This window comes from Pseudopipra pipra, chromosome 11 (assembly GCF_036250125.1).
Source record: "Pseudopipra pipra isolate bDixPip1 chromosome 11, bDixPip1.hap1, whole genome shotgun sequence".
Taxonomy (NCBI): domain Eukaryota; kingdom Metazoa; phylum Chordata; class Aves; order Passeriformes; family Pipridae; genus Pseudopipra; species Pseudopipra pipra.
This window is the reverse complement of record NC_087559.1, coordinates 12,832,215-12,856,292: the sequence shown is the minus strand read 5'-3', so window position 1 is coordinate 12,856,292 and position 24,078 is coordinate 12,832,215. Positions and strand designations below refer to the sequence as shown.

At 42.5% G+C, this 24,078-nt stretch overlaps 3 protein-coding genes across 8 annotated transcripts in view; 1 reads left to right on the top strand and 2 right to left on the bottom strand.

Moving 5' to 3' along the window:
- DNAH12 (dynein axonemal heavy chain 12) overlaps positions 1–3,968 on the bottom strand; it is a 57,882-nt gene extending 53,914 nt beyond the window's left edge. For 4 of the 6 annotated variants that reach the window (XR_010433466.1, XM_064667557.1, XM_064667560.1 and 1 more), the window contains exons 1-5: positions 3,712–3,968; positions 2,453–2,616; positions 2,148–2,238; positions 1,843–1,869; positions 713–902 (exon numbers count right to left, since the gene is read on the bottom strand). Coding sequence is in view for 5 of the 6 variants with exons in the window: in XM_064667557.1 (XP_064523627.1) it covers positions 713–902; positions 1,843–1,869; positions 2,148–2,238; positions 2,453–2,616 (472 nt within the window). In the remaining variant the exon portion in view is untranslated. Of the gene's footprint in view, positions 1–712; positions 903–1,842; positions 1,870–2,147; positions 2,239–2,452; positions 2,617–3,281; positions 3,378–3,711 lie in introns of those variants that run through there. The other 2 variants (XM_064667558.1, XM_064667561.1) reach the window with 2 other exon arrangements.
- Positions 3,969–4,312: 344 nt separating this feature from the next.
- Positions 4,313–9,184, top strand: PDE12 (phosphodiesterase 12). Its single transcript, XM_064667624.1, has 3 exons — positions 4,313–5,821; positions 6,794–6,872; positions 7,563–9,184. Exons 1-3 carry the CDS (start codon positions 4,328–4,330, stop codon positions 8,003–8,005), a joined length of 2,016 nt encoding a protein of 671 aa, XP_064523694.1. The 5' UTR covers positions 4,313–4,327; the 3' UTR covers positions 8,006–9,184.
- Positions 9,185–13,641: 4,457 nt separating this feature from the next.
- On the bottom strand, positions 13,642–24,078 carry ARF4 (ADP ribosylation factor 4). Its single transcript, XM_064667634.1, has 6 exons — positions 23,789–24,078; positions 17,790–17,870; positions 17,194–17,303; positions 15,889–15,960; positions 15,272–15,397; positions 13,642–14,596 (listed from the first exon to the last, which is right to left on the bottom strand). The coding sequence occupies exons 1-6, from the start codon at positions 23,853–23,855 to the stop codon at positions 14,510–14,512; spliced, it is 543 nt and encodes a 180-aa protein (XP_064523704.1). The 5' UTR covers positions 23,856–24,078; the 3' UTR covers positions 13,642–14,509.

The window sequence follows — 24,078 nt, the reverse complement described above, 5'->3', positions numbered from 1 at the left end:
TAATCTGTATTTTTAAAAATATCACTATCCACTAAAATATTGACAAAATTTGGCTGAATTTCAGACTTTGGATACTATAAATGTAAATAAAAAAAAAGAAATTAATACATGATTTCAAGGGAAAACACTTTTAAAATTCCAGTTCATTAACCTTTTTAAAAGGTTTTAAAACTGAAGTAAGTTGTATGAGTGATATCTGAAAAGAGTAATTATCTTTGCAGATTTTTATTGCAAGCTTCCTCATGCATCAAAACTACCATCAGAAAACTCACAGATGTGTTTGTGAATGAACAGCTTAAGAAAAGCTTCTGTTCCTTAAGAGGGAGAAAGAATCACTAGTACATAAAAAGTTTCTACTTTAGCAGCAAACAGCGATACATTCTTGCAGCAAATTAACTAAACAGGTTAAAGACTTAATGAAATAATGTCATTGACACTCAACCTTTCTGACATGAAGTCTACAGCTGCCTGAACTGTACCTTCAGCTGGTTAACTTTTTCCTGATCTGAATAAAATAAGCAAGCTCTGCCTTAAACATTACAGCCAACACACAGTTGATGAGGCAGAGAAAGATGAATCAGTAGTTAATTACAAAGATCATGCCTGGTTGAAAGAACAAACTAGAAAAAATATTTTCAGTGAGAGAATGTGGAACAGTTTGTATTACATATACTAACATTAATATAAGTACTGAGTAATTTGTGGTACTTACACACACATCTTTTCATGCTCTTTTCATAATCCCTTACTATCTCCCCTAAAAGCTCTTGAGTGAGCAGCTCTCTGTCTTTGCCCTCCATAAGCGACCGTGGCACCAAGGCGAGCATGGACCTGAGCCACTGCTGCTGGATGGGAACCATGGGATTGCTCTGCACACGTTGCTTCATGAAGAGGTAATCTGCCTGAAAGGACAACATTGTCAGAGCTCTAATAATTGGCTATGTAAATATTTTTGTGTTAGGCTTGACAAAAGTCTCTTTTTATTCACAGCTTTTTATCCATAAGGGCGGGTGACTTAATCTGATCTTCTCAGTATTCACTGACTAATGCACTGAAATCTACCCTGTGGCTGGTAAAATGGTCTCTCTGCCTCAATGTTTAAATACAAAATAATGTACTTGTTAGTCTGGCATTTTCCTCGGTTCTCTGCTGAAGTTTATGGCTGACAATAAAGCAGTTCAAGATTAAGGTTATTGTCCTTTGGACAAAAATTTATCTGGCAAAAAAGTGTGGACAAACATCGCCCCCAAGGGGAGTGGGTCTTGGCCAAAGAAAAAGGTATTTATGCTTTTGACTGACAGCTTTGTTATAAAAAAAAGGGATCTGAATCTCTACATCTACAGATTGAGTTTATCTAACATAAGCTAGGAAAAATTGGTGTTACCTTAAGCTACTTAATATAAATATTTCAATACTGATTTGGGTTTCCAGTTGCTCTCAGAGACTAAATCTTACTTTAAAAGCTATGCACAAATTTCAGGATTAGTGCCTGTTCCTCAAATCAGGGGAACGATGTCAAAGACTAGTTTTTGTACAGGCTAAGGTACAACCTATGACCTCAACTGGAATAATCCTGTAGCCTGTTAGATTTTTTTCTTAAGTAATGTCCTTCAACTAAGGCTAAATTAATTACTGATAGACATGCTTTCTGTAACAGAAGAATACTTTTCTTCTACTGGACCACAAGATAAGACTGCCATTTTGCTCCCATTCCTCTTTTCCCCACCACGATTCCTTTTCCTGTTTAACCACCATTGATTCCATATAACATGCTCAACTCCTCTGAACAGAGATCATTCACTCTCCTACTCCAAAAAAAGCAGACAAAAGAATTTAACTCACTCTTTGTTGGTCTTCCTCATTGTTCACCTGTATAAAAAGCAACAGAAAATTGTTATGTATTCAGAACATATAAACAAAAACATCAGAAATATAAAATATAACAAATATTATTCCTAAACAGAGACTTTATTCTGTAGGTATGTAAGTGTCATTTCAATGGGACTACCTGAGTATATAAATATGTTTATGAACTACTAAGGATTGAGATAAGTATCTTTACATAAATTCTGAGAAGTAAAATAAGTGCCCCAATAACAAAGAACTAAATAGGTGACACTTAAAATATTAAAGAAATACTTTCTCACAGTGGAAGGCAGTTCTGGAATAGGAGGTGCAGGATCTCTGTGAGATGTTTCTTCCATGGTTTGGTCACAGACTTTAAGAGCTCGATCAATTCTAAAGTAAAACATAGAATCAGAAGTGCAGAAAAACTATGAATAACATATTAGAAATAATCTTAATATTTTAATCAATGCAACCTGGGTTTTGATGATCTTTGATCACTAAATCTCGCTATAATTATATTAAACAAACACCATTATTATTTGTCAGGTGTCAAATGTGCAATGAGTCATTTGAATTTCAATATCTTGAATTACACGAAACTCACAGTATCTGATCAATCATCTCTTGCTGCTCATGGCTCCTTCGGTATGTCAACAGTTTTTTCTGTAATGGTGACAGATCAGTTGTGACTGAGGAAGGTACAACAGCAGGATAAAACCAAGTTCTCAAAGTCCGTTTCTTGGGAGGTTCTTCATCTGAGTGCTCCATCTAAAACCATAACACAACCAAGATTCTACAATACAGTCCTGTCCAGAAAGCAGTTTAACAGACACCTATATTAAGCTGAATGGACATGAGATATAAAATTACATCAACTCAGGGATTTCCACAGTCAAGGTATGATGGTTTAGCTCTCGGAAAACAGACAAGTGGTGTATAGTCTCAGATGGCAAAGTTCAACACAAGTGCACACATACAAAGCCTGAGGTACTAAAAAAACATGTTACAGTTTTATTAACTTCAGATTAGTACATTGCATAAAATTGAAAAGTTCTAGTACAAATCTCTGACAGTACTTATTTATCAGCTGTACAGCACACAGAAGACACCAGGAAAGGGGCCGGTTAAACCCCCATCAGACTGCCCCAGGCTGGTCCTGCCTGATGTAGGCACATTTTCTGTTCTGAGGGTGGATATAGGAGTCAAGTTAAGAAGGTGGGAAATTTGGTTAACACCAGTGGGTAGCTGGGCTGTGCAACAGGAAAGTGGAGACAGGTGTAGGTTTGAAATAAGAATCCTAGTCTGGGGGTGGGGTGAAGGTGTGAAGCAGCTAATTGGGTTTACACAGTTAAAGGTACTTGGAAACCAAAGCTTGATAATCACCTTGTATAAAATAAAAAAAAAAAAAAGGAAATAAAGATTAAAAAGCAAACCTTGTTGTGCCACTGGACTCAGGTTCAACTAAAAGACCACCCTTCTACAGCGGCTTAAGTATGGCTATCCCAAAAGACCGACAGTCCGGTTCCCCTGGAAACAGGATGCACAAACTCAGAACCGCAGTTTAACAGAGGAGCAGAAAGCCAAAGCTACCTCCTAAATCAGCAGTATGTCCTCGAAACGCACTAAAACGGGCGGTGGTGGACGCACCAAAAGACACAAAGCTGTCCCTGCCCCACGGAGGGTCCCCGCCGCCCTCAGCCCTCCCTGGGCCCCGGCTCGGGACAGCAGCGCGGTTACCCCGGAGCCGAGGGCGGGCGGCAGGGCCAGGCCGGGCGGGGCTCTCCCTGGCCGAGGAGATCAATCCCTCTCGTGATTAAAAAAAAAATAAAAATAAATAGAAGCAGAGACTTGGAAAAGCCTTACCTTGGCTGTCCCGGTCTGCCGGACACAGCCCGAGCGAGTCGGCGAGTCCCTGTGCTCCGGTCCCTGCCTGCACCACGCAGATAAAACCCTCTGCGTTCCAGATCACAGCACGAATGCCTGGGAAAGTAAAAGTATTAATACCCTCAGGCATCAGGTGGCTGTTGCTAAGCTCCTGCTTTTTGTACAACTATAAATGGAAATGTGAACAAATCCCAGAGATTTTCTACCCACTTGCCCGTATTTGACAAAGAGTCTTTAAAACCCTAATTTTGCGCCCGTGTGGGCAGAGCCCCGCGCGCAGCGACTGGAGGAGCAGCGGGAGGGAACGTGAGGTCCGTTTTCCAAAGTTCCGGGCACCCTCCCGGCACGGGCTTTCCCAACCCGGGACTGTTCAGCTTGAGGCGTCGAACTAGACACGAAGTGTTTCCTCGCAAACAGGGAACAAACCAAAACCCTCGATGTTAAAGGATTTACAAGTTTGCACCGGGGCGTTACGAGGGAGAGCGGCCCCCGTCTCGGACACCTGTTGGCCGTGAAGGGAAGGGGACTTCGCTGCTGAGGGAGCGGAACCCGGCGGTTCTGCGGGCGGCCTCCCTCACACCGTGCGGGTGGGTTAATGGCGGGCAGGGCGGCGCGGGGCCCCGGAGCGAGCGGGCATCGTTGGGCGGACACTCCCGGCCGGACACCGCTGGGCGGGCACCGGGCTGGGGCGCCGGGAGGCAGCACCGCCCTCACGAGCACCGCCCTCACGGCCCCCGCCTCCCGCCCGGCCCCGCCCCGCTGCGCGCGCCGTGACGGTAGGCCCCGCCCCCTCGCGGCGGTTCCGGCCGCGCCCCGCGGAAGCCGCAGCGCCGCCGGGTCCATGTGGCGCCGGCTCCGCTCCGCCCTCCGGAGCCTCCGCGGCTCCCCCGCCGTGCCCCCGCCCGGCGGCGGCGGTGGTGGAGCCGCCGCCGCCATGGAGCGCGCCGTGGTGCGCTGCGTGCCGTCCGAGCCCAAACTGAGCCTGCGGTTCGTGCTGCCCGACGGCAGCGCCCGGCACATGCAGCGCGACCAAGGGGAGCCGCTGGGGCGGGCGCTGGCGCGGATCGCCACCAACGCCGCCAAGGGCCACGGCAAGGCGGGCAAGAAGAGCAAGAAGGCGCGGGCGGAGGAGGGCGCGGAGGGCGGGGAGGCGGCGGCGGCGCCGGCCGTGCGGTTGTTCTCCCGCGACGGCGCGGCGGTGGCCGAGGAGGTGCCGAACGCGGCCGCCTGGCAGGACGGGGCCGTGCTGCACATCGGCGCCGCGCGGTACCGCGTGGAGCGCAACCCGCCCGCGCTCACCGAGCTGCGCCTGCCGCGCTCGCTGCTCGCCGGCTTCCCCGTGTGCCCCAAGGTGAGCGCCGAGTTCGCGGCCCCGCAGCACTGCCTGTTCCGCTGGTACCGCGAGCAGCGCCCCGCGGGCGGCGGGGACGCGCCGGGCGAGGCCTGGGTGGAGGCGGCGGAGGGCGAGCGCGTGTTCACGCCGTCCAACGCGCTGGTGGGGCTGCGGCTGAAGCTGCGCTGCACGCCCGGGGACGGGGAGCAGCGCTACGGGCCCGCACGGGAGGTGGAGAGCAGCGGCCCCGTGGAGGCCGGGCCTGGCGCCTGCACTTTCGACAACCGGCACCTCTACACCAAGAAGGTCTGCGGGCAGGGCTCGGTCCGCGCCGTGTCCTACAACATCCTGGCCGACACCTACGCCCAGACGGAGTTCTCCCGCACCGTGCTCTACCCCTACTGCGCTCCCTACGCCCTGGAGATCGACTACCGCCAGAACCTGCTCAAGAAGGAGCTGGCGGGATACAGCGCCGACATCATCTGCCTGCAAGAGGTGGATAAGTCTGTCTTCGTGGACAGCTTGGCCCCGGCCCTGGATGCTTTTGGACTCGAAGGGCTGTTCAAGATTAAGGAGAAGCAGCACGAAGGCCTGGCCACCTTCTATCGCAGGGACAAGTTCAGCCTCCTCAGCCAGCACGACATTGCGTTCAGCGAAGCCCTGCTCTCGGAGCCGCTGCACAAGGAGCTGTGCGATCAGCTGGCCAAGTACCCCCTGGTGCAGGAGAAGGTGCTGCAGAGGTCGTCTGTGCTGCAGGTACCACCTTTGACAGGCCTTCTTCCTTTCTTTCCTCTTTCTCCTCTGTCCAGGTTTGTTAAGACTCAAACCAAAGGAGAAGGGAGGTTAGGGATTAACAATCTGAAACATTGGAACTATGGTGTGTTCTCTGGGGTAATGCATAGAGGAAATGAGAGCAAAACATTGAGCCTTTGCTGATCTGGATATATGGAATTACCAAAATTTGGTAAAAAAAAAGGTGGTATTATTTTCTTTGAAAGTGAAGACAGCTGTTGAGATTCTGGGCCAGGTAGTGATTCCTGATTGGTGGTATTGGCTGTCAAGTTTTTCACTACTTACTCTCATATGTCAGAATACATATTTTTCAAGACTTTATTATAAACCAATTTTAAATAAGTTAATTGCCACTTTAAAAACTGACAGTAGGGAGAGAATTAAGGTTGGATGTGTTTGTGAGCTTCCTGATGCCAGTGGCTCTTCCAGCAGAACCATTGTGCAAGTACAAATGTGTAAGATACAGGTCTGTGTCAGGAACTTCAGAAGCATGCAGTGGTAAAAGTTTTGTACTCATGGACTGAGTAGGACTAACAGGATTTCTGTGATAACTGAAATCACCTCTAAATTTAAATTCAATTTAACAACTATGCAATGCTACAGTTTGCTTGCTAAAACCAGAGGTTTAGGTCCAGTTCTGTTGCAGAGAGAATTGGTGAATAGAACTTATAAGTAGTTAAGAATGGTACAGCATTAACAACATCTTATGAAAAAATATGGCCAAACCAGACACAGTCAAAAGCATATTCATCAAATACCTGGATGTAGTGGTAATATTTTGATTGATACTGAGACTTTATATAGAAGTTTAATGAAAAGTACAACTCCTAACGTTTATTTGTTATGAGTAACTGGATTGTCATAAAGGCATAAGCTGTTTTTTAAAATATAACCTCTCAGTTTAAGACTCACCAAAGACTGCTTTTTCTCTCAAAGGTTTCGGTTCTTCAGTCTACAACTGATCCTTCCCGGAAGCTTTGTGTAGCAAATACCCACCTATACTGGCACCCCAAAGGTAATTTTGGCATGTTCCCACATGTAGGATAACTGGGTTTTTAAGAGTTTTTGCCCTTCCTTGGGAGGATAGATTTCCCACCGTTCTTTTGCAGCTATAACCTTTTCTTCTGGAACTGAGGGTTTCCTGCCTTACTTCTTTAGATGAATCAAGCCAGGCTCCTAGGTCTGTTTGTGTATTTTCCTGATCTGCCTGGGAGTCAACAGAATACAGCTGAAAGAAAGGCAAGCCATGTTACACACAATTCACCCAAAGAGCAGATCATAAACCAGAGATGGCTTTGTGTGTGCTCGTGGCTTCCCAGTCCTGTTATACCTGAAGGGGCTCTGCTGGGGTACTGCCAGGAGGGCAACCAGGTTGGGCTACAGAAGCTTTTAGAAGACATTCTCCTCCTTTAAGTTTTCTTTTGGGAACATTATTAGGATGGTTGCTGTGCAATGGAAAGCTGCTGTAATATGGATGTTTAAGGTTCAGAGTCCTTTTGTATCTGAGTTTAAATTAAAGCATTGTCTGCCTCTCAAAAACTTTCATAGTCACAAACTTCAAAGGCTTCTTTATTTGTGGAAACTATTCTAAAATGTAAAATTGCTGTTTCAGAGCTATAACTGATATATGCTTCAATGAGCAACTTGGGAAATTGCTGCAATGCTGTTGTGCAGCATTTGAAATCATACTTTTTTCTATTCTTAGGTGGGAACATCCGGCTCATCCAAATTGCTGTAGCCTTGTCCCACATCAAGCACGTCACACGTGACCTGTATCCCAGTATCCCAGTCCTATTCTGTGGAGATTTTAATAGCACACCATCATCAGGAACTTACAGCTTTATCAGCAGCGGTGTCATTGCAGAAGATCACGAGGACTGGGTCTCCAATGGGGAAGAAGAAAGGTGCAGTATGGCTCTGAGCCACCCTTTCAAACTGCTGAGTGCTTGTGGAGAACCTGCTTATACAAACTATGTTGGTGGCTTTCACGGATGCCTGGACTACATTTTCATTGACAAAAACGCTCTAGAGGTTGAACAAGTCATTCCATTGCCAACTCATGAAGAAGTAACAACCCACCAGGCTTTGCCAAGTGTTTCACATCCTTCTGATCATATAGCACTAATATGTGACTTAAAGTGGAAATAAAAAAGCTCTGGCACGGTGCTTTTGAGGGTTTTCAAACCAGAAATTTAGTGTATTGCTGGGGAACTGAGGTTACACCCTGACTTGTATGCTACTAAAAGGAAAGCCAAAACTATTACTGAAAAGTTCATGTGTTTAATGGTTCTACTGAATATTATCACACCATTCAGAATATTTGCATGATAAGTTTCCCCTTTTTTTATATGCTAATGGGAAAAATATATTTAAGACACGGTTTTGAAAATTGGATTATCACATACCTTTTTATTGGTGTTTCTAAAGGATTAAGAATTATTTTATTAAAAACATAGAAATTTAATCTGATTTGTAATACAGTGTACCAATTGAACCCTATTTAATTCAGAACCACACACAGAACCCAAACCCAAATGGATTTAGTTGATTCAACCTCACTGTAATTTTTAAAAAATAAGTTCAGAAATTGTCTCGTTCACTTACCATTACTGTATCCCAACTTTTTAGTAAATGGCATGAACAAATGTACTTGTACCTAATACCTTCTGAAAATGTGTTCTTAATTTTCAGTGAATAGACTTTCTGACAACAAATCAACCATGTTAAATTCAAGTTTATAATTGATATGGAAGCATTTTGCTTGCCCATGTAACGTGGGTACTGAGGGTAAAATTAGCACCCAGTGAAACTGGACTACATGTAGAGGTGGCATCTACTTGGAACATCTCTTCCTTCTGTTGTTTTGAGTCATTGGCAAGAAAAGAAATACTAGAGTTTAGGACAACCAGCTTTGGATGGGAGGGAGCTTTTCATCACTATCATCTGTTTCCAGAGGAGTTAGTGTGGTGCACTAGCTGTCTGTGCCTAAATCTTGAAAAAGAAACAAAAGTGACTTGCAAACCTTTAACACAATGGTTCTATTTTGCTCCTCTCTTGCATACAAAGACAGCCTGAATTTTTAAGTGTTATTACCTGCATTTTTTCCTTCTAGAAATAGCCTAGTTTTCCTTATTTTGTAGGAGATAATTTGGATGTGAGGAAATGTATTTATCCATACCTTCATTGAATTTGTTGGAGAGGGTTGAATCATTTACCAAGCTTCTTGCTTTGCATCATTAGTACATAAGAAACAAAGGGCATTTGGAAACCATTTCACTAGATCTTCCTCTTTCACCTAATAAAGCTCCCTGTGTCGATTGTCTCTCACTGGTTTTTTTTTTCCTACTTTTTTTATGTCAAAAGCTCGTCTGGGTTGATAAAAGCTGTGTACCCTCTACTTTCACAACTGGTCACCTCCACTGCATTCTGGTTGACTGCAGGTTGTAACTGGGATTCCCCCAGCTGTTCATAGACTACTAAAATCAGGCAGTCCCTTTCAAGTAGCACATTGCTGAGGGTTCTTAGTGCTGCCTCCTGCCACAGTACTGGCTATGCTGTGAAGGGTGTGCTTTGCAGAAGCTTGTTAACATCTGTTAACCTTCCCTCCTCCTCTCATCCCAAACTCTTAACTGACCCTGCTCTACCTCCTGTGAATTCTGGCTTCTCACTCATGCCACACCAAACTGAAAAAGGGAAGTGATCCAGCTAAAAATACAGGGCTTTAATTCTCTTGTATTATCATTTCAGTGGGGTGTTATATCCTGAGCTGATTCACCATAAAGCCTTTTGTGCCCAAAGAACAAGATACAGGTTTGGAGGTGGGAATAGGTCATCAAGGCTTGAATCAAGACTTTCACCTGCTTAAGCAGATCCGGTACAAAACATAACTCAAGACCTCGATGAAAGGGAGCTCATTTATTCAAACAGCTTTGCCAGACTTATATGTAAACCCTCAGATTCCAATTTTTGCTAAGCCAGAGTTCTAGTTAAGCCAAATGGTAGCTAAAAGCCTTTGGATAAAAAAGGAAGCAAAATGGAATGTGGCAATGAAGGATGTTAGATCATTGCAAGAGTGGCAGACAGTACTCACCCTGTAAAATTGGATCCTAAATACTTTGGGTGGGTCCTTGATTAGTTTCTGTTCTTAAAAAGTGTAATTCAGTCTTGCATATGAGTTGAAGGTACTGTCTGTACTCTTCTAAACCACAAAGCTGATAATAAAAGTATTGGTGATTCGTAATTAAACTTTAAGACACAGAATTGAGGAGAAAATCTAGCAAACAGAATGGAGGCTGTAAACCTGGGCAAAGAATTTTTACTAATTTAGTAAATGAGGGAAAGCTTACACCTGAAGATGTAACATTTGCAAGCATATGGCATCTTAAAGGGCAGAAAAATTAATTGGAAGGTCTGTTCAAGAAAAAAATTCAGTATCAACACCAGGGAAAACACTGAAAATGACTGTACTACAGCTGAGTCAGAGGCCTTTTACAAATTACCAGCTCTGAAAAAAAAAAGGGGGAAAATAACAAACTACTGAGTAATGCAGGCTTGTAGGCTGGCAAGTGAAATGTCTTAGTCACTTAGAATAGTAAAGTTGCAATTGTGAAGTTTGGAAATGAAATCATATTACTTATATGGCTTAACTGAGCACCCCTTATAACTTGAAAGAACATGATTTTCCTCCTTTTTCAGTACCTATCCCTTACAACTGGGTTACTTTGTCTTTTCCAAAGCCAAACCACTAAAAATCTGTAGCTTGTCCCTGGAACCAGAAGATGGAGCTGCTCAGAGAACAGACTTGCCTGGTTCTCTACCTCCCTTCCGAGAAAGACAAGTCCCTCCTGCTCCCTGTGCTGGTACTTGGGCTGCTGCCTCTGTCTCCCTGCAGAGCACGGAGAGGGTGCACAGGGAAGCTGGAATCTGCAGGAAGCAAGTGGTGAGGGACAAACATGTATGGGCCTGGAAAATTCGATGGCTCTTGAACATGGCAGATATTCTTTGACTGTGTTCAGGAGAAAACCCAGCCCTGTGAGCTGGTCCTGCAGACTCTCCAGTCCCCTTATTCCCTGTTTGATTAGTAAAATACAGCAGCAGTCTCACTGCCAACAGCAGCAACATGTCAGGAACCAGTCAGACTTTTCTGGAATAAGAAGGCAGCACTAGGGTCTAGGTTAGGAAAGTCACAATTCCAAAGAACTGTGAGTTTTTGGGGTGAAAGCAACCCTTAGGTACACCTTGGGCCCAGAGCCCCCACGCTCCCATCTGTGTTTACATCTGTGTAAGGTAACATATGGTGCTTCCTACTGCACATATGGTGACTTTAACTCCCATCTTAGCTCCCCCTACACATCTGGACCTTGCCCAGCAATTAATTATTCCTCTCAAAATCCCATCCAGAACCCAGATTTGCAGAAACCCTATTCAAGCTTTTCTCAATTTTATTCCATAAACCTAAACCCACTTGTATTTGTTCCTCATTCAGCAATTGGAATGCTCCTCATCCTTCACATCAAAAAACTGGGTAGGATTCTTCTCACATCTTTGTAAATTTGTGTGTGGGTTTTTTGTTTCTGGTTTTGTTGTTTTTTGTTACTCTACTTTCCCAGACCATCCATTAAGGAAAAAGGAAAATCTACTCAACTTTCCCATCTCTGATGCATTCAACTGAAGGTGCTGCTCCTCCCTGGCTGTTGTCTCAGGACGGAGGAGTTTCTTCTTTCCCATTGGCTCCTGCAGTGGACAAACTTGTCACTCACAAGAAAATTACAGAACTAAGGGCACTGAAAGACTGATCTTCTGGAGGTAACAGAGGCTTGGCTAGTTCTTAGGCTCTGGTTATTGTGAAATAACACCTGTGTATTTGATACCTACAGGATCAACCGAGTTCTGCCAGATCCTTCAGACTGATCTGGCAACTTGGAACTCATATTATTTCAGACAAAGAGGCTCTTAGGCACCTGTAACAATTAGTACTTGAATTCTTACACATCAGTACCTCTTGTATCACTGCTGTTTTTGAAGGATATAACTCAAGCTTTCAGTAAAATGCCTTTATGTATCATGAAAAGCAAACAATGATGCCAAGTACAACTGAGAGAAGGAAGAAGAAAAGGAAAAGGGAGGAGAAAAATGGTACAAAACAAAGAAGGGGAAAAATACCCAATGTGCTAAGGCATCGAGTCTTTCAACACCTCAAATTAATCGTGCAGTTGTCTTGTTTCTCATATTCTTGGCATACCAAAAAATTGTTCCAAGTCTTTTCACTCCCACCCAGTAAGAGGAAAGGGCTGAAACATTTCAGTTTTGGCAGCTCAGCTTTATTCATAAGTTCAACAGCAGCATGAAGAATGTAATTTCTTACTCAAGTCCCCTGTCAATACTATTCTTCTCAAGGATGGGAAAGAAACATTTGGACAAGGTGATGTGCAAAGTTTCAGCGGCTCAACTGAGCTCACCTAAACGTCTTTACTCACAAAAGTAATTAAATCTCTACCAAGCAAGAGTGTTTCCTTCACAGTAAAATGCTTAATTTGTTTTAAAGTATCTTCTGCTTCATTTAAAGTCTACCTCTAACTTTGTAACAAGCATTATTTCATGTAACCTACCAGGACCACAAATACCAACCTGCATCAGGGAGAAGCTGTCTCTTCTGAACAAAGTGTTCCTTTTAATTCGAGGAGCTGCATTGCTAGAAATATGCACATTAACAGCTACTGATCCAATGCATGGGTCTATCAGCTTTGGTTAATAAATAATCACCAATTCATTAAAGATGCAGGCAGAACCCTTCTCACCTTACACTGTCTCCCGAGTTTCTGTTATCCATTGAAGGCAGCTAATGACCATATTCAAAAACTCTGGAATTTTCCCTGGTTGTGTTCACAGTAAAAACACTTCCTAGGAACTCAAACCTCACTTCCAGGCAGAAGCTGCCCTGGAAGGTGCTCTGAACCTAAACCAGTCTGTGTTTACCAGACTTTGTCACTGGGATTTCTTGTAGCAAGGGTAACAAGACTTGGGTGGAAACTGAGAGGTGCTAAGCCTGAAACTGCAGCGGAATCATGCTCTGGGTTCCTAAAGGCATCCAGTCAATAGAACAGCACATTTCAGTCAGAGGATTGAGCAGTATCTGTCTCCATACAGCAGACAGGCAACAGAAAAATAGGTTTTAAACTACCCATTAGTAGCAGCCTCAAAACACATATGAAGTCTTTTGAACTACATAGGTACAAGGGGGCAGAAATAGGAAAACAGACAGTAGCAGTTGCATAGAGATAATCTTCTGAGGAGATTCTCAGCATTAATATTAAGTAAATCCCTGTAAAAGCACTCAAGTTACCTTCCCAGCCAGCCACCAAGCTGTGGTTCTCCTGCCAGAACCCCCCAAGCTGCGATTCTCCTGCTAAACCCACGCTGGTTTTGACATGTGGATACAACCACGAAACAGACGTGTGTGCTTTTCAGGCAGTTCGGATTTGTTTTATTACAATTTTTTAACTGTTAGTATTTTCATATCTGGACATCTTGAAAGAAATTTTAGATTTACAACTTCAAAAGACACTTACAGAATTATGTAAGTCCCGATGACAGCTACTCTACTGCACTGTATACAACTTGGTTGCCCCCCTTCCATGTCCTGCTCCAAACACAGCTCCAAACAAGTGAAAGTCTGAGACTGATGTTCATATGCAATCTGCAGGAAAGCTCAGTATATGGAAAAAGAATAAGTGATAATTTGCATTTAACTATTTCAGGAATCAAGAAGAGCATACACAGAACTATACATTTTATCATTTTATTAGGAATAATTCCAAGTGGGTTATGAAGAAACTAATCCATTGAGTTTGATGAATTTTCCAAAATTTCCTTATGAAGATATGTTCACCAACAAACAGTAAAACTTCAGCAGAACTATTATACACTGGGCAAAAATAGTCAGGCTGATACCAAAAAGCAACATGCAACATAAAAAAAAAGATACAATATAAAGGAAGACAATCTGCTGAATATTAAAAACAACCTCAACATGAGCTCTTCGCAACCAGCACAGAACTATTCTACCCATCAAATCCAATTCACACAAAGGCAAGTTGGGCTGACAGAACCCAAGGATTAATAAATGTTCCTCAGTGCAGTAGATTTGTATAGTGTTTTAGAGCATTTCCTTGGCTTGGGACAAGCAATATTAGGAAATCTTTTTGGCAAGGGAGAGAAATAAATACATACGGAATGCTACATTTTTAAATCAGCAGACTGTCTGAGGAATGAAACAGGGCATCAGTAAACTAAGAGTAGCAGGGAGAAAAAAAATTAAAACATTAATTTATTGGGGCTCAAAAAGAGTATTCAAAACAGATCTTAAAGATGTCACAATAACTATATTCAGGCATTTAGGCTAACAAGGGGAATAAAATCAGAAGATACACTTTTTCCAAGTTAAGGAGATTTTTACCCAAGCATATTGCTACCTTTGCAACATGTAGCTCGGTAAACAATAATTGGCAACAAAATAAGTTGAAACGCTGTAATATCCTGCCCAAATATCAGTTCCAGATACTGTAATAACCAAGATGCAAACTAATTTTGTTGTAACAAGCCTAGACCACTTATATCAAACATGTCCCTGGTGAAAGAGTCATCCAGTCGGAGTTAGCGTTTTGAGAGTTCATTTGACAGCCAGTCAAGTCCCTCATACAGACCAGTTCCTTGTGTAGCACAGGTAGCCTGGACATACCACTGTTAATGCAGAACACAAACAACAGTTCAAGGTAAATACTGACAGAATGCAAGCAAAGTTATGACAGTATGTGACACTCAGATACATCCTCTTTAGTGTTCTTATAATACTGCTAGCACTAAAATAGTGTTCTTTTAAACACTGTTTTGTGCCATAATATTGAACAGATGGTATTTTTAAGTTTTGAAAATTACATATAGAGTAGATGGGGTTCAGACATTACCCAGAATCTCAAGGGTTTGCCTACCAAATGCTACAACACATTTTAAGGCATCAAAAAACAAACACAGAACATGCATTTGATTTATATGCTGAAAACTAGCTCAGAAGATACCTAACTTCCTTCTATCTTTGCAGAGGTGAGACTGCAGAATGCATTTGCTCCCCCAGAATACTAAATACTGAGAAAGCCCACCATATACTTTGTCAAACGTTGGACAGCTGTATTTCAGTGACAGACTGGAGTATTTGTGTGTTTTCAGAAAAAAGGTGAGAAATGAAACACCTGTGACAGCTGTGCACACTGCATTATACTTCTGAATCACTTATTTAGAACAAGGACTTAAACTATGCACTATGAAGTTTAATGGCTGCATCTTTCTACAGAAAGAGGTGAAAACTTGAACTTTGTGTTTATGATATATAATAGAGGAAGAAAAGAGTTCAGCACTTACAGTTCTGTTACGCAGAGACTGAAGACCTAGTTTATCTGTCATTTCACTGATTGCCATGGCATTTGGCAGATCCTGTTTGTTTGCAAACAGAAGCAGCACTGCATCTCGCAGCTCATCCTCCTGAAGCTAACAGAGAGACAGTCATGTTACTAAATTACCTCAGCTCAGTCCTTCGGTTACTTTGACAAACACTAAAGAAATCTAAATACTGATTTAAGGGTTATAAACATTTTCATTCTTGCTCCTGAAGTCACCAGTAAGTATGGAGTGAAATTTAACTAGCACCCAACAGAACTTCTATGATTAACGAAAAAATCTTTCAATAGTTTAAATTTATGGACACCTTTCTTCTGAAATTCTCTAGCACCAATCTGGTTTTCCATTTTTATTTAGGTTTTATGAAGGCAAGAAAGGTTCTGTCACATTAGTAGTTCTGAACAGAGCTGAAGTTCCAACTCAGTGCACTATGTGACCCAGAATTACCAGGTGAATACAATATGCACCACATAAACTCCCTAAAATTTTAAAATCCTAAAGCTTTTAGGGAAGCTGACAAACATCCAAAAATATGACAAAGTAAGTCTAACAAAGGTACTTCAGAAGATATCAACATTTACCATTTTCTGCAGCTCTTCTGCCGCTTCCTGGATTCTCTCTCTGTCATTGCTGTCTACCACAAAGATGAGGCCCTGTAGGAAGTTAAGAAGGTTTGAAAAACCAATGTGCAGTACTATTTTAAACCCCCCAAAATACTCATGTTGAATATTGTGATTGTCTCCTCTCTTAGGTAAGAAAATTTGACAGAAATTTCTGTTTAAGCAACACAAGATGTGTGTCAGGACAACTACCAAAGAGTCAACTTCAAAATAAAGCTAGGAAAAAAAAAAACAGCAAAATTTCATAAGTCAGCTCCCCCCCTCCCTTGTCACTCATTGTATTGAGAATCACAAGTGCTTCACCAGCTCATATTTCACTGAAAAATCCCACACCCTTAAAGTAATGCCTGAATTTGTTTAAAAAAGTTTGTACCAAACAGTATTTCTAATGGCATCTCTGTTATTCAAGTGTCCTCCTTATGCACACTATTTACTCTTAACATTTCAGTCTGAAAACCTTACTTTTATCATTCTCTTCAAGGAAAGAGAATTATCTTTTAAAAGAAGTATTTAGTAATAGGACAGTTATTCACAACAGTATAGTGGTAGGTCCCTTTTGTCAATCCAGACCTCTCTGTTTTTCTGCACCAATTACGTGCATCACGCTGCACACAAGTTACATGGAAACAATTCTATATTCAACACAAAAAACCCCAAAACAAACCCACTCCAAAAGTTTTCTGATACTAACAAGCAACTTACCTTACCACTTGTGAACCAAAGGAAAAATCACATTTATGTCACCAAAACTGACAGCAGTCACCACATCCATGTGAAGATGACATTTGTTAATCAACTGATAACAAGATCTTTTACCATATTTTAGACATTCAGCTTACTAAATACACTGATTTAGTACAGTAAAAGCTGTGTATTTTAAGGCTGGTTACGAAAAAAGAGGATGTAGAAGGGTTTTTAAACAGTAATATGTTTTATGCATAACCAATGCCTGTTCAAACAAATCAAAGCACGGATACAGCAAAGTTGAAGAGTTCCTCACAACAAACCAGTTGCTCTGGCACATTACAGAACACTGGGAGAGCCTAAAGCACTTGATCCTTGCCAGCTACACTCACAACTAGGCCTGAAGCCTTCAGGGTAACAAACTAGCTTCAACTGAAATAGAATCTGGGTACCCTCAGAACTTGCAGGAGGTAGTGCAGAGCCTTTCTGAAAGAAAGAAAACAACTTTCCATATATATTCTACAGAAGACAATGAGGCTTCACAAAACAGCTCTTTAACTATTGTCATCTGAGAACTCTTACCTGTGTGTTTTGGAAATAATGCCTCCAAAGAGGTCTAATTTTATCTTGACCACCGACATCCCAAACTGTGAAACAAATGTTTTTATATTCTACCGTCTCCACATTAAAACCTAAAAATGAAGGAGTTAAGTAGTTAGAAATAGTTAATGCTAGTGTTAAAATATAATTCTAACCATGTTAAAGATAGACACTTCCTAAGTTACACTTCTCCCAATTATGTATAAAACAGCTTAACAGAACTGAATTGGTAGATAACAAGAAAACTGACTGAAGGGGGAAAAGAAACTCAGATCACTTAAATCCAGGTGGTTCAGCAAATCTTTCAGCCACAAACTGTGAGGTTTGGGGTGTTTAGGGGAAGTACTGATTCCTGTACTGCTGAGCATCTGCTGCTGGCCACTGTCAGGCACAGGATTCTGGTCTACGTGCATCTTTGGTGTGACAGTTACGTTATGTTACGTTTATGGCAGTGCCAGACAGCCCACGTTTCTCTTCATTCCAGCAAAGACAGCAAATCCCTACACTCTTCAGAAACCTTCCTCTACAACATAAATTTAGAATAACAACAATGAAGACAGAAGAATTGGTGATCTTACCGATAGTGGGAATTGTGGTGACAATTTCTCCTAGTTTCAGTTTATAAAGAATGGTTGTCTTACCAGCAGCATCCAAACCAACTAGAAGGAACAGAAAAACTGATTTAGTTCACAGTATTACCTACAACCTGCTAAGTTCAAAATATGCCATTTTACATGCACAGTATTAGGGTTTTTTTCTGAGAATAACTTTTCAAACACTCTTAACTCTTTGTTGATAAAATACTTTATGTTTTTCCCCATCTCCTCTACCCAGCACTGAGTGACAGAACAAGCTCAATAAAACACTTCCATTCACAACCCATAGGCTCACGAGTTTCTGGGCACCTTCCTAAGTATTTGTGTTACTTAATTAAGCTTTATCATTCACTTAAAAAGTTTCTTCTGTGTAAATAAGGAAGAATTTAAAAGCCTAGCAACCATCTACAAGCAGCACATCGTGTCTAACTGATCACACATTTGCTACTTCACACACAAGTTGGGGAAGGCCTCACTTACTCCATCTTCAGCTCAGGCCAGTTCCACAGGCACCTGGAGCGATTGGAGCTGGCACTGTCCATGGAAGACTCCTCTGTGTCCCTCATTCCAGTCTCTCATCCCTTTGCTAAAACATTTCTTTAGCACTGACAGAACCACATACACCAGGAAACTCATCATCCCTCTGCCCGTACCCCAAGGGCTGTAACTCTTTTTCAAGATATCACTTCTATTCCAGGATGCTTCCATTAGGAGTCTCCACTGTTGATCTTTACAAAAGAACTTCTGCACTTATATTTGCTTTTCTGTTTCTACAACAAAACTTATGTTTGCTGCTTTTCAATGTAAGCCATGTGGTAAATCTGTCACCCTTGAAAAAATAAAATAAAATGAAGCCTCAAAGACATTTTTGGAGACATATCACCAACACTGCAAACATATACACCGTAGTTCCCTAAAACTGTTTGTCCAATGGCTTATTGTTATGCATTTCAGAACACTTAAGTGCAACTCAAAATACAATTCCTTACATTAGAATGCAATACCTAGCACATAAGCACCTACACAAACAGCACATAGTAAACACCACAGCAACAGTTTGAATAAAATGCCTGTTTGTGAAACTTAAAGCATTCAGTAAAACTTTGCCCAAACCAAAACATGCCCCCACCAAAGAATTAATTAAATAATACTTTCACAAGAAACCAAATTTTATCCTTGTTTGATACGGATAACAGACATTCTTAAGTGTTCTGAGTTAATTTCCTACTTAGCAACTGCAATATATTAAGCTTTAAGTGGTTTGATGACTTGACTATTAATAATACAACTGTTTCCTTAGCATCGCAAAAAAATGGAATTCAAAATTACCTACTTATTCAGAATGAAACCAAACTTTTGAAAAGCCTCATCCTTCTCAAGACACAAACTGCTGTTACAGCAAATTAATTAAAAAAACCTATCTATAATTGTCCTATATTCTGATAGTGTGCAGAGGATTAAACATGCCAATGCAGTTTCTTTGGCAATGTCACTGCATGTTAAAAAAATAAAAAAAGTTGTTCTAATTGTTAATGTCATGAGAGCATGAAAGGAAAGGGGCGGGGGGGGGAAATCTACCACCAAAACCAAAGCTCCTTGAGGGGTAATAAACTCCCCAAATGTTCAGATTAAAATTTAATGGTTTTAAGTTTGCTATTGTCTAAGTGCTGGTCTCTTTTAGAACCACACACAACCATGAACAAAAAAAGATACGGTGCAGCAGAGGTTTCACAAGAGCTTTCAAGTCATGAAACTTGTAAATGCCAGCACTTCCCCCACACCAGTGAAGTGTCAGGTCATCTTAGAAAACCCTCTAAGCCAACCCTGGAACCCTCAGATACTCCATCTCTGCTGCAAACCAGTGTTTTTAATAGCACGAGGCTTGAAGCCCAACACTATTTTTACACAGCACGGCCTCAAGGAAGCCTTCGTAGGATGCCTGGATCTTGATAAGAAAACATAATGCCTGTACATAACATGTGATCATTTTCCAGTAAATTAAGACTGTTTAATGAACTACCAAATTAAAGTTACACCCACTCAAAACTCTTCTTTCATTGCTCCCACCCACCAAAGAAAAACCCCAGTTACCAGTAGAACAAACACTGACAAGATTTGTTAAAAGCAGCAATGCAAGAAAGATGGCATTGTCTACACAAAGGGTTTGAGTGTATTTGGGGTTTATACTAACTATACAGATAAAGAAAAAAGCTAATCTCATTTCAAAGAATGTACACAGGGTAACAAGAACCGTTTAGAGATATGATTCAGAGCTAAGAAATTAGAAACTAGTCAGGAATTTTAAACTACTTGCTCAATTAAAAAAATATTGTCCCAGTTACCCACTCTACTCTTGTGCCAGGACGCAGCAACACTTCAGTGGTGCTGGCAGAAGGCTACACTACCTATGTAAGCACAAAGCCCAGAGACTTTGCTTAAATCCACTCTTACTCACAGCCCTGATTAAGCTGTTGGACTTTGCACTGAGCCAGGCTGAGTTACGGGGTTGTGGATAAGTGTTTTCTTCTTCTGACACTTGAGACAGCAGCTGAACTGAGGGAAGGAAACTTCTGCAAGTCACTGTGACCCTATTTGCAAAAACTGCCTCTTTTGGCCAAACTACAAATGCTATAAAGTCTAAACAAGCAAGTCATAAGAAGCAGTCTCCATTCATATTTCTTACTCCAATTTGAAATTTACCATCATTTTTAGAACAAGACATTTCAGAGCATTAAATCACATTTAATCTTTTGAGCTGGTAGGAAATGTAACTACTGCTTTTAGTAGTCCAAGAATGAACATGTTTACATTTGCACTGGAACAGTAAATGTAAATCTATGAGCTACTTCCACACCATAAACTTCATCAAGGTTAAAACCTACATCTTAAATCCCCAGATAAAGTAAACTTCCTATTCTACATTTTCACTGATTCTACTGCCTGACCACTGTCAAGGTGTAAGAAGTTCGATGCAGGGTGCAATGTCCAGCAGTTATACTGCAAAGATTACAATAAAGTACAAATGGGAAGCAAAGACTTGTACTTGCAACCATTTATCTTTAAACTGAGTCAAACATCCTTTTCCTCTAGCTGGAGAAAAAGTACCTATAATGCTTTCAGGTGCTGTTGAAATCACTGTGGTTCTGAGCCCCTCACTGCTCTGTGTTTTATTTACAGCCTGTCAGTTGTGTTTCTAAATCTCAAGCTTCCAGTTTGCTTGTCCTGGGGAACATCCTCCCAGCCACATCATATTCCAACTTCCAACTTTGATCACTGGTGGCTGAGCATGAAGCTGCCTCTGTTATCGCAGCACAGAACTTCATATCAACTACAGAAAGCCAACAGCAGGCAAACCAACAGAGAAATAAACACACCCCCCCCCAATAAAAAAACAATTAAATGGTTATGATCTGTACAGTGACACAATTCCCAAAGAATCAGACATTTTTCCTCTGATGGATTTAATAATTACCTTTGCACTTGAAGCTCCTGAGGAGGTATTATGTCAGTGAACACTTGCACAACCACACCAAGACACAGAACACTAAATTATGATACTGAAAAGTGCACAATGAATCAATAACTTTTTTTTTTTTTAAGCACAAGAAACCATGAATGAAATGTTTCACAGCCAGGTATGTGTAGGATTAGGACTCTTAATGCCCTGGTTGCCTAATCTGACTTTCAGTCATTCAATCCTATCCTGCAGCTCTTTCTTTTCCCTCGTGTTACTCCCATTACACTCCAAATGCCTGATTTTTTCTTCCCATTTTGAAAAATACTTAATTACACATGTGCATTTTTTTAAAAAACAAAGTTTCAGTAACAGTATAACATTAAATGTCCACCTTCTATCATCGATGTAGTTGGAGAACAAAAAAAAAAGTGTTTGTTGGTGGCAATGGTCCCTGATGAGAAATACTGAAGTTCTGCAGAACTCAGTAACACAAAGTCAGTTTGAAGAGCTAAACTAATTCTAATTTATCTTTGATTCTGCAGAAACGGAAGAAAGCTGTGAAAAGGAAGTTAGAATTATAAATTAATCATCTGTTGGTTATCAACTCACTCATAATATTTTTCCCCTAAGTACCTCACCCCATAAAGTTACTTCTTCATTGGTATTTTACATGTGAAAACTTAAATGACTGGCCTTGCACAGCTCATTTTCAAACTATACACTGAAAACTCACCTGGAGGAAAAGTTTAACTCAGTCCCAGTATTCATTCAGACATCTCTCCTCAAAGTGCTGATATATGACACAGAATGCTATCAAGAGCTTTTCATGTTACAGATATACACAAATTATGTCATATCCAGTAAAATATTCTGCTTCTAAACACCCAGTCTATGTCCTATGACACACCACAACATACCACAAGTTTCAGTCTCTTATGCTACCTAAGAAATACGGTTCTGTCCCATGCTCCAATTCTGTATTTTAATATAATGCCTTAAAATCAAAATTCTTAAAACAAACAAACAAAAAAGATTCATTTGAATCAACTGCTAGAAAGTGCACCTCCCAAACTCATCTCTAACCCAAATTTGACCTGATTACCTACCGGTGAAGAAACTACAGCCTTGCAAGCTGTTTTGATCTGTGTGACACTGCTTTCCTGTCTTCAGTGTTTTGAAGAACGCAACAGAACTACAAACACCACGGAAACTGCCTCGTCCTACAGTCAAGCTCATTTGGAGACTTTGCTCCATTCATTAAGAGTCACATGAAGAGTCTGGCTGCTCAAAGACAGCCAAATCACCTCCTTGAAACCAAGAGATGTACTGAGTTGTCTCGAAGACAGAAATTATGCAGGCTATTTTGCAATGGATGAGAGCCTCTAATTTCAATGAAATAACATACAATAAAAAATACTGTGTATGCAGTAAAGAACTCTGTCATCACAAAATGGATGGAGAACATGAAAAATTGTAATTAAAAAAACCTGCATTACTGTGTCTCTCTGCATACCCAGGCAGCACTGAGGATGGGTGTGTGCCAGGAAGTTTCACAGTTAGAATCCAGTCCCATAGCTGGCTTTATCCAAAGGAGCACTTTATATAGTTCCTTAGGACAAGCTCCTTCAGTCAACGGCCATGAACCAAATTCCATTCAGTTTGGTAACAGAATTTGATAAAAATTTGGGGGTTAAGAACTGTTTGTACATAAAGCTTGCAGGGGTGGGTAGGTGGGTGGAAGAGGGCAGGGAAGAGCCGAAGCGGAGGAGGAAATGCCAATGCAGTATGTGTTGGCTTTGACCTTTTGAACCATAATCTGAAAGTGAGAATCTCCGAGAGCCACTGGCTCCAATTATTACACAGTACGTGTCAAGGGAACGGAAAAAGTAAACGGATATGCCAAATAAAAAACTACGAGGAGACAGTAAAAATAAGCAAGCGCTGCAAGATCAACCTAGAGGGTTCTATGGGTTTGTACACGAGGTACGGGAGAATTAACGTGCACAGATGCTACACTGAAACGCCCTTTCCCAAGAGCCAGGATACAGACACTACAGCTCCCTACAGCTGCCGAAAATCGGCCATTATGCGGCCGTTCTTACGCCCCCGGCGTCGCACACCCCAGGCTTTGTCACATCCTGCTCAGGAGCCGCAGTGCCGGGGCAGGAGGGCACGGCCGGGGCTCGCTCGGCCCCGGCCCGAGGATACCGGCCCTGCCCGGCCGCGGGTCCATCTTTGTTCCGCGCGGCCCAGCGCAGGTGCAGGAGCGGGGCTGGGCCGGGGGGGGGACATGGGAATACTGCGGGGAAAAGAACGGCAAACACAGCCCGATTCGCACCCCCTCCCGTCCCCGCTGCTCTCCCACCACCCCCGAGTCCCCGGGACGGGCACAGCGCGGTGTCCGCCCCGCAGCCCGGGACGAGGCGATCCCCCCACCCTGACCCGCGGCCTCCCCTCCCGCAGCCAGCGGGACGCGGCCGTGCGGGCCCGGTGAGGCCGGGCCGGGCTCCGCGGAGCCCCTCACCCATGAGGATGCGCATCTGCTTCTTGCCGAAGAGGCGGGAGAAGAGCGAGGAGATGGTGAGGCCCATGGCGGCTCCGGCGGCGCTGGGCGGCGGCGGGGGAGCGCTGAGGGAAGGAGAGCGGGCGGGCGGGAGCGCGGCCCGGGCGGTGTGCGCGCACGGATCCCTCCGCGCGCGGGGAGCCCGGCGGCGGCGGCGAGTGCTCTGTGACCGGGGACCTCGCTCGGTCTCTGCCACGTCACGTTCGGCGCGGCCGCCCCGGCTCCAACGCGGACACGATCACGTCACGCTC

Excerpts from the sequence above, each read along its gene's own strand:
- PDE12 (XM_064667624.1), top strand. The coding sequence starts at position 4,328 with ATGGCGGGCAGGGCGGCGCGGGGCCCCGGAGCGAGCGGGCATCGTTGG. Across the intron at positions 5,822-6,793 it reads AGAGGTCGTCTGTGCTGCAG|GTTTCGGTTCTTCAGTCTAC; the intron begins GTACCACCTTTG and ends TTTCTCTCAAAG. Across the intron at positions 6,873-7,562 it reads CCTATACTGGCACCCCAAAG|GTGGGAACATCCGGCTCATC; the intron begins GTAATTTTGGCA and ends TTCTATTCTTAG.
- ARF4 (XM_064667634.1), bottom strand. The coding sequence starts at position 23,855 with ATGGGCCTCACCATCTCCTCGCTCTTCTCCCGCCTCTTCGGCAAGAAG. Across the intron at positions 17,304-17,789 it reads CACCACAATTCCCACTATCG|GTTTTAATGTGGAGACGGTA; the intron begins GTAAGATCACCA and ends CTTCATTTTTAG. Across the intron at positions 15,961-17,193 it reads ATTATTTCCAAAACACACAG|GGCCTCATCTTTGTGGTAGA; the intron begins GTAAGAGTTCTC and ends AACTTCCTACAG.